General features: G+C 43.0%; 1 protein-coding gene across 2 annotated transcripts in view; it reads right to left on the minus strand.

The window, feature by feature from the left end:
- RIMS2 (regulating synaptic membrane exocytosis 2) overlaps positions 1-15,837 on the minus strand; it is a 1,127,809-nt gene that overhangs the window by 280,218 nt on the left and 831,754 nt on the right. Inside the window, exon 15 of one of the 2 annotated variants that reach the window (XM_033933078.1) lies at positions 1,689-1,754. The exons of the other annotated variant lie outside the window; for it this stretch is intronic. Coding sequence (XP_033788969.1) covers positions 1,689-1,754 — 66 coding nt within the window. The remainder of the gene's footprint in view (positions 1-1,688; positions 1,755-15,837) is intronic. 2 annotated transcript variants of the gene reach the window in all.

Below are 15,837 nucleotides of genomic sequence, written 5' to 3' on the forward strand. Positions count from 1 at the left end.
CATCTGCATTGTCAATTACATTACATTACAGATTTCTATTCTGCCATTACCTTTCGGTTCAAAGCGGATTACAACAGAGTTATGGAAGAAGGGTTACAAAGCTAGATCAGAGGTCGTTTCCAAGAGAGGGATAAGTAGGATCAGGGGTGAGGGAGGGGATGGTAAGAAGAGGGTATTTGTGGTATTAAGCTTGTTTAGGGATTTCTTGAAGAGTATAGTTTTTATTTCATTATATTGTGCAGTAACTATGAGAACAGTTTACGAATGTTCCCCAAACAGCACATAAGCTTTACACATTATTTTTTGCATTTAAAAACATAAGTACACACCTTTACTGCACTTTAGCAAACAGGCCCTTTTATATTTGCAGAGTATTGAAAATAAGCGATGGAATTAAATACAATTTGCATATTTTGTTTAGGCAGCTTTCTAGTTGCTCTAACTACAGCTACTTTCTGAATACAAATTGTTACTTCAAGCGGAAGATAGGGCTTTTTAGAAATTTTGTATCATAGAACTTCTTTCTTTCTAGTTTTGAAAGGAGAGGTGTATATTACAACTTGCTAGAACAGTGTATCGCAAACAGTGTGCCGAAGAGATTTCGGGTGTACCACCCAGGATTCCAAGAACAAATGACATCTGCGCGAGTCTGTCACTGCTGGCGCTGGTGCATCTCCTCCTCTCCGCCCTCACACAAACCTTGTCTAATCTTCCCTGAGTTCAGGGCTGTGTCTGGAGGGCCTCTGAGCATGTGCAGACATCGACATGATGGCCTGGATTACCACGACTCCATCTCCCCAACTCTCCATGCTGAACACTTGTTACCAGTTAACAAGCGCTATGTTTTCAAAGTCCTCGTGATGGCCTACAAGAGATTCCACTACATCACCTCTGCCTACATCACTTCAAAACTACCTCACTACACTCCCGCCTGCCCACTCTGCTCTGAGGCCTAGAAACAACTATGCATCCCTTCAGGAAGATCCTTTAAAATGGAAACAGCGCGCAGACGCTCATACAGCCACTTTGCCCCCCGTCTTTGGAACCAATTGCCTGCCCAGATAAGATCACAAGACTCACGACCTTCCAGAAAACACTGAAGACTCACCTCTTCAATTGAACAGCCCCCTCAAACTTTCTCCTGGCTCCCCTTTCTAACTCCGGCTCCCCTCCTCTCCTATGTCTTCCTTCCTATCTCTCTATGACTGCCTATAAACTTTGTCCTATAATTTTATTGTGAATGTCAATTGTAACCTGTTCTGAGCTCCCGGGAGAATGGGATAGAAATCTAAATAAATAAATAAAAATAAAGTCACGTGCATGCATGCAGTGTCAGCACATCGAGTCTGTGTATGTTCAGAGGCTCTCTAGACGTGGCCCTGAGCTCGGGGAAGATGAGACGAGGCTCATGTAGAGTAGGGCTGGGGGTGGAACAGGTTGAGGTTGTGGGCAGAATGGGGCAGGGCCAGTGTCCTCTTTTTTTGTGTGTGTGCCCCAGAAAACCATTTACTATGTTAGTGTGCCGGAGCTACAAAAAAGTTTGCGGAACACTGTGCTAGAACAACAGAATCCTGAGTTCACTAATAAATCATTCTGCTAGTATGGAGTGCTGCTTTAAAGTAATTCTGAGGCAGAGACAATCTTTACTTTTCTCACACAGTTTCACACATATACATGGACATATGTACCTGGCATCCCTTTGGTGATGATGAATGGACTGATTGACTCTGGAGTGAGGTAGGGTGAGGAAATGTCTGTAGTCATGGCAGCAACAAGAACAACACAAAGATGTGACATTTGAAATGAGAAGGTCAAGGAACAAGTATAACACACATGACAAGATGAATTCATGAAATTTGTGCAGCAATTTTTTAAACACCTCACAAGTCTTTTAGAGCAATGCGCTCCTATAATATTAGAGAATGCAAAACTGTTTTATATCCTGACTGGGAGTAAGTTTAGAAGTGACTTAAATGTGTAGAACCAGCATTTTATGTGTTCAAATAGATGCTAATAAAATTGTCTCAGCATTAGTGTGTGTAAAACTGAACACTCAAAAACACCACAGTGCCTACTTTTTCACAAAATCAGGGCAATGTAATGAAGTATGCACAACCAGGTATGTGTCAATTACAGTTTAGCACAGTTACTTACCTGTAACAGGTGTTATCCAGGGACAACATGCAGATATTCTCACAGCGGGGTGATGTTATCTAAGGAGCCCAAAACGGACAGTGCATTGTCACTTTAACTTCTTCAGAAGTCTCGAGATCGCCCATACCATACATGCACGATGCCTTTCCACCCAATGTCAGCTCGTGGGACCATCAGTTCAGTAGAAAAGCTGAGAAGCCAACTAGAGATGGTGGGAGGGTTGTGAAAATATCTGCCTGCTGTCCCTGGATAACACCCGTTACAGGTAAGTAACTGTGTTTTATCCCAGGATAAGAAGGCGGCATATTCTCACAGATGGTTCTCCCTACCTACTGCAGAAGGGATGGAGGGAAGTTGGCACTTACATAGTAAATAAATTTTGTAGAACAGCTTGGCCGAACCGACTGTCCTGTCTGGAATGAGTCTCCAGACAGTAATGGGATGTGAAAGTATGTATTGAGAACCAGGTGGCAGCCTTACAGATGTCCTCAACAGGAGTGGAACAGAGAAAAGCAACTGAGGCTGCCATTACTCTAACTTTGTGAGCTGTGATATGACCTTCCATAGCAGAAGGAGATGCAGTAACATAGTAAATGATGGCAAATAAAGACCCGAATGGTCTATCCAGTCTGTCCAAACATACACTCTCTATAATTTAATGATTTAATTTAAATTGTTCTTTTTCTTAGATATTTCTGGGCCAGACATCCAGAGCTTTGCCTGGTACTGTGCATCTATTGAAGTCTGTCAAAGTTTACTCCAGCTCATCTAAACCATCCCAGTCCATCCTCAACTGAATGGCCATATACGGGACACAGACCGTGCGAGTCTGCCCAGTACTGGTCTTAGTTCTTCAGTATATACCATTATTTTCTGATTAGAGATTCATGCGTAGCCCTTCAACATATACCATGGCCTTAGTTCTTCAATATACTCGTATACTATCATTTTCTGATTAGAGATCCATGCCTTTTTGAACTTGGTTATCGTTTTCCTCTTCACCATCTCCATCGGGAGCACATTCCAGGCATCAACCACTCTCTCTGTAAAGAAGAATTTCCTAACATTACTCTTAAGTCTACCACCCCACAACTCTTTGATTATGCCCTCTGGTTTTACCATTTTCTTTTCTCTGGAAAATATTTTGTTCTACGTTAATACCTTTCAAGCATTTGAACAACTAAATCATATCCCCTGTCCCTCCTTTCTCTAGTCTAAGGTATACATATTCAGGACTTTCAGTCTCTCCTCATACATTTTTTGGTGCAAACCTCCTACCTATTTCTCTTCTGAACCAGGACGTCAAGTTACTGATGACCATTATGGCTACCCGGTTAAGTAAGTTTTTGCCATTGATACGACCTGACCAAGTGGATTTCGTACCACATGGATATGCCTCCATGAATCACATTAAAGCTTTGGTGGCTATTTACGAAAACAAAGGCAGGGAAGGTACGTCAGCTATTGCCGGCCTCAATATGGAAAAGGCTTTTGATAGCATCACCTGGCAGTATCTGTTTTAGGTATTGTTCGAGTATGGGCTTCATGGCAGCTTTATTCACTGGATCTTTAGTTTTTATTCTCATCCTCAGGTGTGCCTTCTGGTGAATGGAAAACTTACAGAATCTTTTGACCTTTGCAGGGGCACAAGGCAGGGTTGCCCCTTTTCCCCGCTTCTCTTCCTTAATTATAAAGATCAGAAAAAGTGAAGACTTGAGAGGAATATGGATTGGGGGAGCTGACTGATGATATTTTGCTCTTCTTAGACCAAGCTCCAATTTACCTTCCAATAGCTTTGCAGATTATTCAGAATTTTGAATGTATCTCAGGCCTTCAGGTTAATTGCGAGAAATCTGAGCTCTTGCTCCTTGCAGGAATGGCCCCAGAACCCTGGCATGCATCTCTGCCCATTCCTCCCTTACGGAAACCTATGCAATATTTAGGGATTCATCTCCATATTAATTCTAAGATCATGTATCAATGTAATGTTTTGGATCATATTGAGAAAATTAAACAATTATGTCTGGCCTGGAAAGATCTTCCCTTATCAATGATGAGATGAGATGCTTTAGTCAAGATGATTATGTTACCAAAACTCCTATACCTTCCAAACCTTGCCTATCTGGATACTCAAATGGGATGAACACCGGTGTGCTCAATTCTAGGTTTCTTTATTTAGTGGAATAAAGCAGCGAGAATTAGCTACATTAAACTTATTTTTGACAAATGAGGAGGTGGTTTAGGCATGGCTGATCTTCATCTTTGTAATGTAGTGGCACTGATAAGATTTATTAATGAGGTTATAGCTGGTAATAGTAGATATTACCCTCCCCCCCAGGTGTTTGGAAAATTGGAATGCCCCCTTTCATGAATTTACTCCACCTAGCATCTGGTAAAGGTGGTAAATTACCATCTAAACTCAGATTTCTACGGCCAAGGCTTATCGCGTGGAAATGGTGGCAAAAGTGGCAAGGCAAAACACATTTGGAATTCTCTTTCTGCAGTTGGTGGGGAATCCTGGCTTTGCGCTGGGGTTGGGCCGCTCCCATATTTCTAAGTGGGCCCAACAGGGGGGCATAGCCATATGTAACATAGTGCTGCTGCCTGATACTGTGATTTTCAGACCTTTTCCTATTTCAAAGATAAGTGAGCAGCTCCCAATATTCATTTTTTAGCTTACATGCATGTCAGACACTATTGTTCTACTCTTCAACAACAATATGGAGAGACCTGGCATTGTGGTCCTTTGGACACATCCTTGATCATATTGCCAGTATTTGAATTCTCTATCCACTTGGTATCAACTCCTTAGGTTATCCATGCCATGGACAGACTTACATACTCTCAAGGATAAATGGAACCATGACTTGGGGTTGATTACACCACTGAAACTTTTCTGGGTCTTTTTCATACATTCTTTATTATTTTATCAAATTAGCAGCACCTCAGGAAACCCAATTTAAAATCTTTTATCGAGCATATATCACGAGGGAGAGGGGAGTTCATAAGAACATAAGAATTGCTGCTGCTGGGTCAGACCAGTGGTCCATCGTGCCCAGCAGTCCGCTCACGCGGCAGCCCTATGGTCAAAGACCAGCGCCCTAACTGAGACTAGACCTACCTGTGTACGTTCCGGTTCAGCAGGAACTTGTCTAACTTTGTCTTGAATCCTTGGAGGGTGTTCTCCCCTATGACAACCTCCGGAAGAGCGTTCCAGTTTTCTACCACTCTCTGGGTGAAGAACTTCCTTATGTTCGTACAGAATCTATCCCCTTTCAATTTTAGAGAGTGCCCTCTTGTTCTCCCTACCTTGGAGAGGGTGAACAACCTGTCCTTATCTACCAAGTCTATTCTCTTCAGTACCTTGAATGTTTCGATCATGTCCCCTCTCAGTCTCCTCTGTTCAAGGGAGAAGAGGCCCAGTTTCTCTAATCTTTCGCTGTACGGCAACTCCTCCAGCCCTTTAACCATCTTAGTCACTCTTCTCTGGACCCTTTCAAGTAGTACCGTGTCCTTCTTCATGTACGGCAACCAGTGCTGGACGCAGTACTCTAGGTGAGGGCACACCATAGCCCGGTACAGTGGCATGATAACCTTTTCCAATCTGTTCATGATCCCCTTCTTTATCATTCCTAGCATTCTGATCGCCCTTTTTGCCGCCACCACACATTGCATGGATGGCTTCATCGACTTGTCGATCAGAACTCCCAGGTCTCTTTTCTGGGAGGTCTCTCCAAGTCCCACCTCGGACATCCTGTATTCATACATGAGATTTTTGTTATCCACTGAGATTTTTGTGATTATGGGAAACGGATATCTGTTGTAAATGCAAGAAGACTGCTGAAACTTTCCTTATTATTAGGAGACCAATCCCTTCTGGAAGACTTTCTTTGTGTTATCTTTATCAGAGAGAAAGTTTATTTCTTCTCCTGGTTCGGAAAACCATTTTACTATATTGGAGAACCCGCTTTGAAGTTGGGACCTTAAGGTGCAAGAGGTGGCCTTTATAAACATACAACAACCCTACTATTCTTAGTTATGTAACTCTTTGGATAACCTATTTAAACCTCCCAACAGCTTCCTGTTAACTGTTGCCAGGGGGAGGGGGAGTGTGTGGGGGGAGTGTGTTTGGAAGCATTTATGATTGACTGTATAGGGATTTGTGTAGGTGGAGACTTTCCCTTGAGGAGGTGTCTGGCAGCCTGCTTGTGTCTGGGGTATTAAAGAAAATAGGTTGATGAGAGGAAGTTTTGGTAAATTCCTTATTTTGCTGTTAAAACTGTTTTGACAATTCTCGAGATGTTCAACTTTTGTACTTATGTGCAAGGGTACTGCTTGTATTAGTGATCATTACTTTCTTTGTGTTATTGTCTGTTCACCTGCAGGTTTTGATCTTGTTCTGTGATACCGTTAATAAAAAATATATTTTTAAAAAAGAGATAGAAGATAAATCTACTAAAGAGTTTCTCTCATTTTTAGATCTAGAAATGTGTTCCTTCCAACATACCCATAATAAAGGTCATCAATTTGAAGTTTAATAAGTAATATGAAAAGGAAATACGGCCTGAGGATAATTGACCAAAAATGAACACCTGGTCAGACAATTTCTTGTCACATTTTACCATCTATTGGCAAGAATGCCAGAATAAGTTGACGAAAGAAAGACACCAAAAGACATACGAGAAGAGAATGGAAAACCTGAATATTCATATGTATATTCTAGAGGAAAGGAGGGATAGGAGGAGATATGATACAGACATTTAAATACTTGAAAGGCATATAGAACCAAATTTTTTTCCAGAGGAGGGAAATGATAAAATTAGAGGGCATAAATTGAGGTTGTGGGGTAGTAGACCTAGGAATAATATTAGGAAATTCTTTTTCATGGAGAGGGTAGTTGATACCTGGCATGCCCTCCCAAGGTGGTAGAATTCAAAAAAGATCTCTAATTAGAAAATACATGGTATAAATTGAAGAATTTAGGTTGGTACTGGGCAGACTTGCATGGTCTATGTCCCATACATGGCAATTTGGTTTAGGATGTGCTAGGGAAGGCTTCGACAGGCACCCCAATAATTTGCAATATGAGGACAGTGATGGCAGACATTTATGGTCTGTATCTCGTAAATGATGAGATGGTTTGAATAGGCTGGAGTGGGTTTCAATGGCAGCTCCAGTAGTTTGAACCTAAAGATAGTCTATAGCCCATAAATATAAAAGAAAAAAGACAATTCAATCTAATCATGAATTTATAATGCAGGTGACTATTGGGCAGACTGGATGGACTGTGCAGGTTTTTATCTGCTGTCATTTACTATGTTACAGTTGTTAAAGAAATAGGAGGCAAAATTGATAGTACGTAATTTTGGCAAAAAATAGATAGATTACTTAAGGATCAAGAAAGAATGTTAGCTATTATTAAATGGAATGAAAATGTTATGAAAGTGTTAGCTGATATAGCACCTAAGAAAGAGAACATCTTTAATAGAAGAAGAAGAACTTGATATTCTGGGGAATTGAAATATAACAGGAATACAGGATTCTGGAAAGAAAATGGCATAAATATCAAAAAGAGGAAGATAGAATTTTATCCAGGAAAAAGATATACATTTATAAGTTTCAAACAAAATTAGCTATATGAAAGTATTATTCTGAATAAATAGGAAAAGAAAAATCAGATCTGAAAAAATTGTTTCAAATAACTAATTTTCTGGCATCGTAAGTCAAATTAACAAAATCATAAGAACATAAGAATAGCCTTATTGGTTCAGACCAAACATCCATTTAGTCAATATCCTGTTTCCAACAGTGGCCAATTCAGGTCACAAGTACTTGGTAGAACCCCAAATAGTAGCAGCATTCTATGCTACTGATCCCAGGGCAAGCAGTGGTTTCACACCAACAACCATGTGCAATTCTAGGTATCTCAGTCCCAAAGGTACATTGTATATGTAAGCTTTATAATGTAGTGGCACTAATGAGGCTTATTCATGAAGTTATAGCTGGTAATAGTAGATATTACCCTCCCCCCCAGGTGTTTGGAAAATTGGAATGCCCCCTTTCATGAATTTACTCCACCTAGCATCTGGTAAAGGTGGTAAATTTTCATTTAAACTCAGATTTCTACGGCCACGGCTTATCGCGTGGAAATGGTGGCAAAAGTGGCAAGGCAAAACACATTTGGAATTCTCTTTCTGCAGTTGGTGGGGAATCCTGGCTTTGTGCTGGGGTTGGGCCGCTCCCATATTTCTGAGTGGGCAAAACAGGGGGGCATAGCCATATATAACATAGTGCTGCCTGATACTGTGATTTTCAGACCTTTTCCTATTTCAAAGATAAGTGAGCAGCTCCCAATATTCATTTTTTAGCTTACATGCACGTCAGACACTATTGTTCTACTCTTCAACAACAATATGGAGAGACCTGGCATTGTGGTCCTTTGGACACATCCTTGATCATATTGCCAGTATTTGAATTCTCTATCCACTTGGTATCAACTCCTTAGGTTATCCATGCCATGGACAGACTTTCATACTCTCAAGGATAAATGGAACCATAACTTGGGGTTGATTACACCACTGAAACTTTTCTGGGTCTTTTTCATACACTCTTTATTATTTTATCAAATTGGCAGCACCTCAGGAAACCCAATTTAAAATATTTTATCGAGCATATATCACAAGGGAGAGGGGAGTTCATAAGAACATAAGAATTGCTGTGCTGGGTCAGACCAGTGGTCCATCGTGCCCAGCAGTCCGCTCACGCGGCAGCCCTCTGGTCAAAGACCAGCGCCCTAACTGAGACTAGCCCTACCTGTGTACGTTCCGGTTCAGCAGGAACTTGTCTAACTTTGTCTTGAATCCTTGGAGGGTGTTCTCCCCTATGACAACCTCCGGAAGAGCGTTCCAGTTTTCTACCACTCTCTGGGTGAAGAACTTCCTTATGTTCGTACAGAATCTATCCCCTTTCAATTTTAGAGAGTGCCCTCTTGATTTCCCTACCTTGGAGAGGGTGAACAACCTGTCCTTATCTACCAAGTCTATTCCCTTCAGTACCTTGAATGTTTCGATCATGTCTCCTCTCAATCTCCTCTGTTCGAGGGAGAAGAGGCCCAGTTTCTCTAATCTTTCGCTGTACGGCAACTCCTCCAGTCCTTTAACCATCTTAGTCGCTTTTATTCAGTTATTAGAGCAAAGTATAACGGCGTACATCAGCAAATAATCCACATATGCTCTTAGTGAGTAGGGACCTAACATGGTCCATGTTTCAATTAAAACATCTTTTCAGCGGTCCGGAAGAATCTATGTTTTTTTATAAAAAGAGCCAACTGTGGATATGAAATAAGGTAAAATCAAATTCAGATAAATCGCCGTGGGGATAGAGAACCATCCAGTGTAGAGCTGTGGCTAGAATGAAAAAATGCCGCGGGAAACTCAGAATACGAGGCAGCGGATGATGATGTAGAATCAGATGTTGGCACAAAATGATGTCGGTTGAGTCATGAGCACAGGGAAAGTTGTGTTAAGAGCACAACATGACAAGTTCTGGGACTCAGGAAGCCAACGTCAATGCTCTTAACACAATTTTCCCTGTGACCATGATTCAACCAACATCATTTTATGTGAACGTCTAATTCTATGTCTATATAAAAGCCTGCTTCATGTACATCTTTTCGCATTCTCCCCCCTCTTTTTTGTGCTTGGTTTCATCACTTTGACTGCGAACCTGTTGGGTTTTCTTTTGGTTGCTAACACCTAAACTACAAACAGCATATATGTGTCTGCATATGATATAATATAATGAAGTATAAAAAGGGAGAAAAGACCTCAGAGACCTTAAATGTCTGAACTTATCTCTTTAAAATTCTGGACTGTAATAGGTCAGATCTTAATCATTAGTCTGAAAAACTCCTTTAATGTACATTTAGGGCTCCTTTTATTAAGCCGCGCTAGCGGGGTTAACGTGCACGACTTTTCATCACGCACTAACTCCCGCGATGGCCTAAAAACTACCGCCTGCTCAAGAGGAGGTGTTAGCTAGTGCGGCCGGTGGTTTAGCGCCCGGTATTACGTGCGTTAAACCGCTAGCACGCCTTTGCAAAAGGAGCCCTTAATATTTTGTATCTTGATTACAAATAATTCTATTGTGAAGAAAGTGCTATCATTTAATTGAAAAAAAGCACTTATCTGCTTCAATGAAAATCATCATGCTTGGACACCAGCACTGTTTTTTAAACCCAACAGGGCCTCCATTTCACCAGTATGTTGAAGCTTCGTCAGGGGTTCAGGTGCTGTGAGCTTCTAGTATAGGGTTCATTCTTGAAAATGGTGCCATTTTCAAGAATGAACACTATACTAGAAATATAGATAAGTGCTTTTTTTCAATTAAATGATGGTGCTTTCTTCACAATAGAATTATTGTAGTCAAGATACAAAATATTAAATGTACATTAAGGGAGTATAACAGACCACCTGGAGTGGCAGCCTGGCCTTTATTTTTAGGAGGGTCAAGACACAGAAACCACACCACAGTGGCATAGAAACAAAACACTTTTTAATACTGTACAGTTTGCCTTACACTTAATTCATACAACAGGTTCCGCTTACCTCAGTCAAATGCTGTGTCTAGCTCAGACCTCTCCTTTCTCCTTGGACCTCCCTCTAACTGAGTCAAGCCTGGGCAGAAATACTCCTCCCCGAGACCCTCTCCTCTGATTCAGTACTGAGCCAAGCCATGCAGGGTACTCTGGACCTATAGTCCTTCTCAAATACATGGTACCCTCTGCTGCCCAGTGGCTTAACAGCAGTCCCAGAGAAGGAAAATTCCTCTCTGCCACATAACCTCCCCCTCATCTCATCCCTAATGGGGTGAGCACCTGCCATTCCTAGGGATCTGTTCCCCACGGATAGAGGGTATGGCTCTCCTAGAACCCCAGCCACCATGGGGACCCTCTCAGATCACCCTCAAAGTCACAGTCATTGCATGCCATGCCTGAATGACACCTCTTGGTGGCTCGGTTTTGATTCAGGCTCTGGGTGCATGCCTAACACATGTCCCATGAGTTTCCCACTTTCTGAATACTTCATTATAATGACCATTATCTTTTTCCTGGCAGCACCCTCATAGGCTTTTAGCAGCTCCTTCAGGGTATTATTAGACTTAGTAGATAAAGACAGGTTGTTCACCCTCTCCAAGGTCAAGGTAGAGAGAACGAGAGGGCACTCTCTAGAATTAAAAGGGAATAGATTCCGTACAAATGTAAGGAACTTCTTCTTTACCCAGAGAGTAGTAGAAAACTGGAACGCTCTTCAGGAGGCTGTTATAGGGGAAAACACCCTCCAGGGATTCAAGACAAAGTTAGACAAGATCCTGCTGAACCAGAACGTACACAGGTAAGGCTAGTCTCAGTTAGGGCACTGGTCTTTGAACTAAGGGCCGCCATGTGAGCGGACTGCTGGGCACGATGGACCACTGGTATGACCCAGCAGCGGCAATTCTTATGTTCTTATGTGACAGTTCTCCAGAACTCTGGGATCCAGAGCCGACCACTTTCGTTCCTGAGGATTCGGTCACCCTGTCCCAGTTGTGGCTCTTTGGGTTACAGTCATTCCTTTGATGCCGACCTGGATTGTCCTTAAGTCACCTGATAACGGCTCTCACTAATGTTCCCTGGCAGTCATTCCTGGTCCGTAGCTCTGGCTAAACTCTCTCTAGTTCTCAACTGGCCAAGTGCAAGGCTTCTCATATGACCTCCTTTTCTTCAGATTGCTTTTCCAGCTGCCTTTATAATTTTTCACTTGTAGTGACATCTCCCTGGTTTGAGTCAGGGCTTGAGCCCTCTGCATTTGCCACTTCTAGATCACTCTCTTTTCTATATTCCAAAGCTGGTGCTCCTCTTGTGCTCCATAGCCATACTTTCCAGTTCTTCAAGAGCCTCTGTTAATTCCCATTTGAGGTCCTCCTTATGCTGACGGGCTCCCTCAAGCAGTTTTCACCTCCTTTCACTCCTTAAGTGCACTGACTGATTGTAAATTACATGACTTCCTCTCTTGTGGAGACTTTATTTTTTTCTGAAGCCTTCCCTGTGCCTTTCCTCCCAGGGAGAGCCATAGTTATTCAATCACAAGATAACTACATACAAGAAGCATATAATCAATTAAATGAGTGCAGATATTATCGGTGAATACCGTTAAACCCTACTGAAGAATTCAAATTATAAACTGAACAACTGGTAAAGACAGCTTTAAAAGATAAAATGAACACTCAGAAAGCAGCTGAATTTTTGATGGAGAAACATCCACTTACTCCTAAAATATATATTTTTCGCTAAGATTCAGAAAACTTTATATAACCTCCCTGGCCACCCAATTGTTTCATTATTGGAACCCTTATCTAATTGTCTAGATATATTTTTAAGTCAGGCGACCATAAAAGTAACAATATATATTTAAAGACTCTACACGTTTTGAATTTATTGAATGATTTGGATGAAATAGGAGAAGATTGGTGGTTAGTAACTGTGGATATCACAGCGTTATACAAATGATTTCACCAGAAAAAGCTTTGCAAACAATTGAAACAACTATATTACAACAAAATAAATTTCCTCGGCTATCAGAGTAAATTTTGATGGAATTGCCACGCCTAGTATTATTCAAAAAATGTTTTTGGTTCAATGGGGAATTTTTTGAACAAATCTATGGAATAGCAATGGGGGCATCTTTTTCTCCATCTCTTGCGACTATGGGGCTCATAATAAAAAATTTAAAAAATGTTCAAAAAGTGGCCTAAATCGATACTTAGACAATAAAAAAGACAGATCGTCCAAGTAATGATAATTAAAGCTGGTTTTAGATGTATCTAAAACCAGCTTAGGCCTTTACCCTGCCTCTAAATCCCTAGAGCGAAAAGAGGCATTTTTAGAGGAGGGGAAAGGGCGGGAGGTGGGCCAACTTAGACTTAGTTGTACAGCAAGTATAACCAAAAACTTTAACAGGTTGCCTAGTCGGAACTTATACGTCATGATTTAGACCAAGTCAAAACAGGTATAAGTTCCAAATAGGGGCCGCTGAGCTAATCGGGGCTGCTGTGATCAGCTCAGCAGCCACGGCAACCTGCCCACCCTCCACCGCAACGATCACGGCAGGAGAAATGCTTCCTCTCCCCTGCCATGATCACGATCCACCCCCCGAACCCTGACAATACCAGCAGGAGGGAGCCCAACCCCTCCCGCCAAGGCATACCCCCCCACCCCCCTCAAATATTGGCAGGAGGGATCCCAGGCCCTCCTGCCCACGGCGCAGCCCCCTGCGACTCCCCCCCCCCGAGACAATACCGGCAGGAGGGAACCCAACCCCTCCTGCCAAGGCGCACCCCCACCCTACCTCAAATATGGGCAGGAGGGATCCTAGGCCCTCCTGCTCACGGTGCACCCTCCGCAACTCCCCCCCTGAGACAATACCGGCATGAGGGAACCCAATCCTTCCTGCCAAGGCATACCCCCACCCCCCTCAAATACGGGCAGGATGTATCCCAGGCCCTCCTGCCCATGGCGCACCCTCCTGCGACTCCCCCCCCCGAGACAATACCTGCAGGAGAGAGCCCAACCCCTCCTGCTGAGGCGCAACCCCACACCCCCTCAAATATGTGCAGGAGGGATCCAAGGCCCCCCTGCCCATGGCACACCCCCTGTGACCCCCCTAACCCCACGACACCCCCAATATCCCCCTCAACTTACTTTACGTTGGTCAGCCAGAAGGGTCCGAAGCCCAGCTGGTCGGCAGGCCCACCATTCTCAGAATGGAGGGCCTAGGGCCTGATTGGGCCAGGCGCCTAAGCCTCCCCTATAGGAGGGGCCTTAGGCGCCTGGGCCAACCGGAATTGGATCAGTTGTTTTAGGCTCCTCCTGTGGATGGTGCTTTAGACACATGGCCTGGGTTGGCCCCATGTGCCTAAAGTCCCATAGGAGGGGCCTAAGGTAACTGGGCCAATTCCGGTTGACCCAGGTGCCTAAGGCCCCTCCTATGGGTGGGGCCTTAGGCGTCTGGCCCAATCAGGTCCTGGGCCCACCATTCAGAGGATGGTAGGCCTGCCGGCTGGCCAGGGTTAGAATCCTTCTGCCTGGCCAACGTAAAGTAAGTTGAGGGGAGATGTTGGGGGTTGGGGGGGTCTCAGGGGGTCACAGGGTTAGGGGGCCATTTGGGGGTACGGGGCAATCGTGAGTTCGAGGGGGTCAAGCGGGGGGGGGGGGTCACGGGCCCTCCTGGAGGGCCTAGGATTCCTCTTGTCTGTATTTGAGGGGGGTGGGAGGGTCACCTTCTGGCAGGAGGGGTTCGTCTCCCTCCTGCCAGTATAGTCTCAGGGGGGACTCATGGAGGGTGCGCCGTAGGCAGTAGGGCTGGGATCTCTCCTGCCCGTATTTAAGGGATTTGGGGGGGTTCGGGGGCTCACGCTTAGCAGGAGGGGTTGGCTCCCCCCTGCCTGTATTGTCGGGGTTCAGGGGTGGGGGGTGGATCATGATCGTGGCAGGAGAGATGCCTAATCTCTCCTTCCGTGATTACGATTCCCCTCCGAACTGCAGCGAACCGCGGCAGGAGAGATTAGGCATCTCTCCTGCAATGATCGTTGCGGGGGGGGGGGGAGAAATTCTGTAACCAGTGTTGTTTTTGACAGACGCTAGTTACAGAATCCAGCTTTTAGGCAAAGGACTGGTCCTTCCTTCGCTTAAAAAGTCTTGTTTTGGGCGTTTGGAACTTGGGCGATTACACTGTTGAAAGTAGAGGTAGGCCATTCTCAAAAAAAAACCTCATTTTCAACGTTTTTTTTTTGAGAATGGCCATTTTCCCTGATTCTACATTCAGCATTTAGGGCCTTAGGCCAAAAGGGGACTTAGACTTTTTTTATTATGCCCCTCTATATATATAGCAATGGTAGAAGAACAAATCTATAAGGTTGATGCATTTAAATATGTAAAGTTTTGGAAGCATTTTCTTAATGACATTTTATTTATCTGGTCATCCACAAAACAGGAATTACAAGATTTTATACTATGGTTCAAAACATTAGATCCCTGTATAAAATTTACAGTTTCTTATGATCAAGAGAGCACAAATATTTTAGATATTCATATTGACAAATATCAAACAGGTTTACGAACCTCATTGTATCGTAAAGCGACAGATAGGAATAGTTTTCTATGCTATTATAGTTATTATCCTACAGCCTGAGAGCGAGCCTACCCATCAGCCAGTTTCTCCAAAGAAGAAGAATATGCTTCACTTTGGAAGAATAATTAAAAATTAGATTTGCACAATGGGGATATCCACAGGATGTGATAAGATCGGCATATTCAAGAGCTAAATATGCCTATCATGAATTATTATTACAACAGAAGGCAAAAAAAGCAGATAATAGATTAATTTATGTGCAAAAGCTTACACCCTTATCCACCTGCATTAATCATATAATTAGATGCCATCACAATTAATAGAAGAATGTAATCTATGTGAAACAATGTCCTTGTGACAAATTATATGTTGGATGTACATACAGATCAATAAAAACTAGATTAACAGAGCACAAATCAAAAGTTAATATGGACATAGAAACAACTCCGATAGTAAATCATTGAAAGAAAATGGGGCATACTTTACAGGATATTAAATGGTGAATTATAGATTCAGT

The sequence above is a fragment of the Geotrypetes seraphini genome, chromosome 2 (genome assembly GCF_902459505.1).
Source record: "Geotrypetes seraphini chromosome 2, aGeoSer1.1, whole genome shotgun sequence".
Taxonomy (NCBI): domain Eukaryota; kingdom Metazoa; phylum Chordata; class Amphibia; order Gymnophiona; family Dermophiidae; genus Geotrypetes; species Geotrypetes seraphini.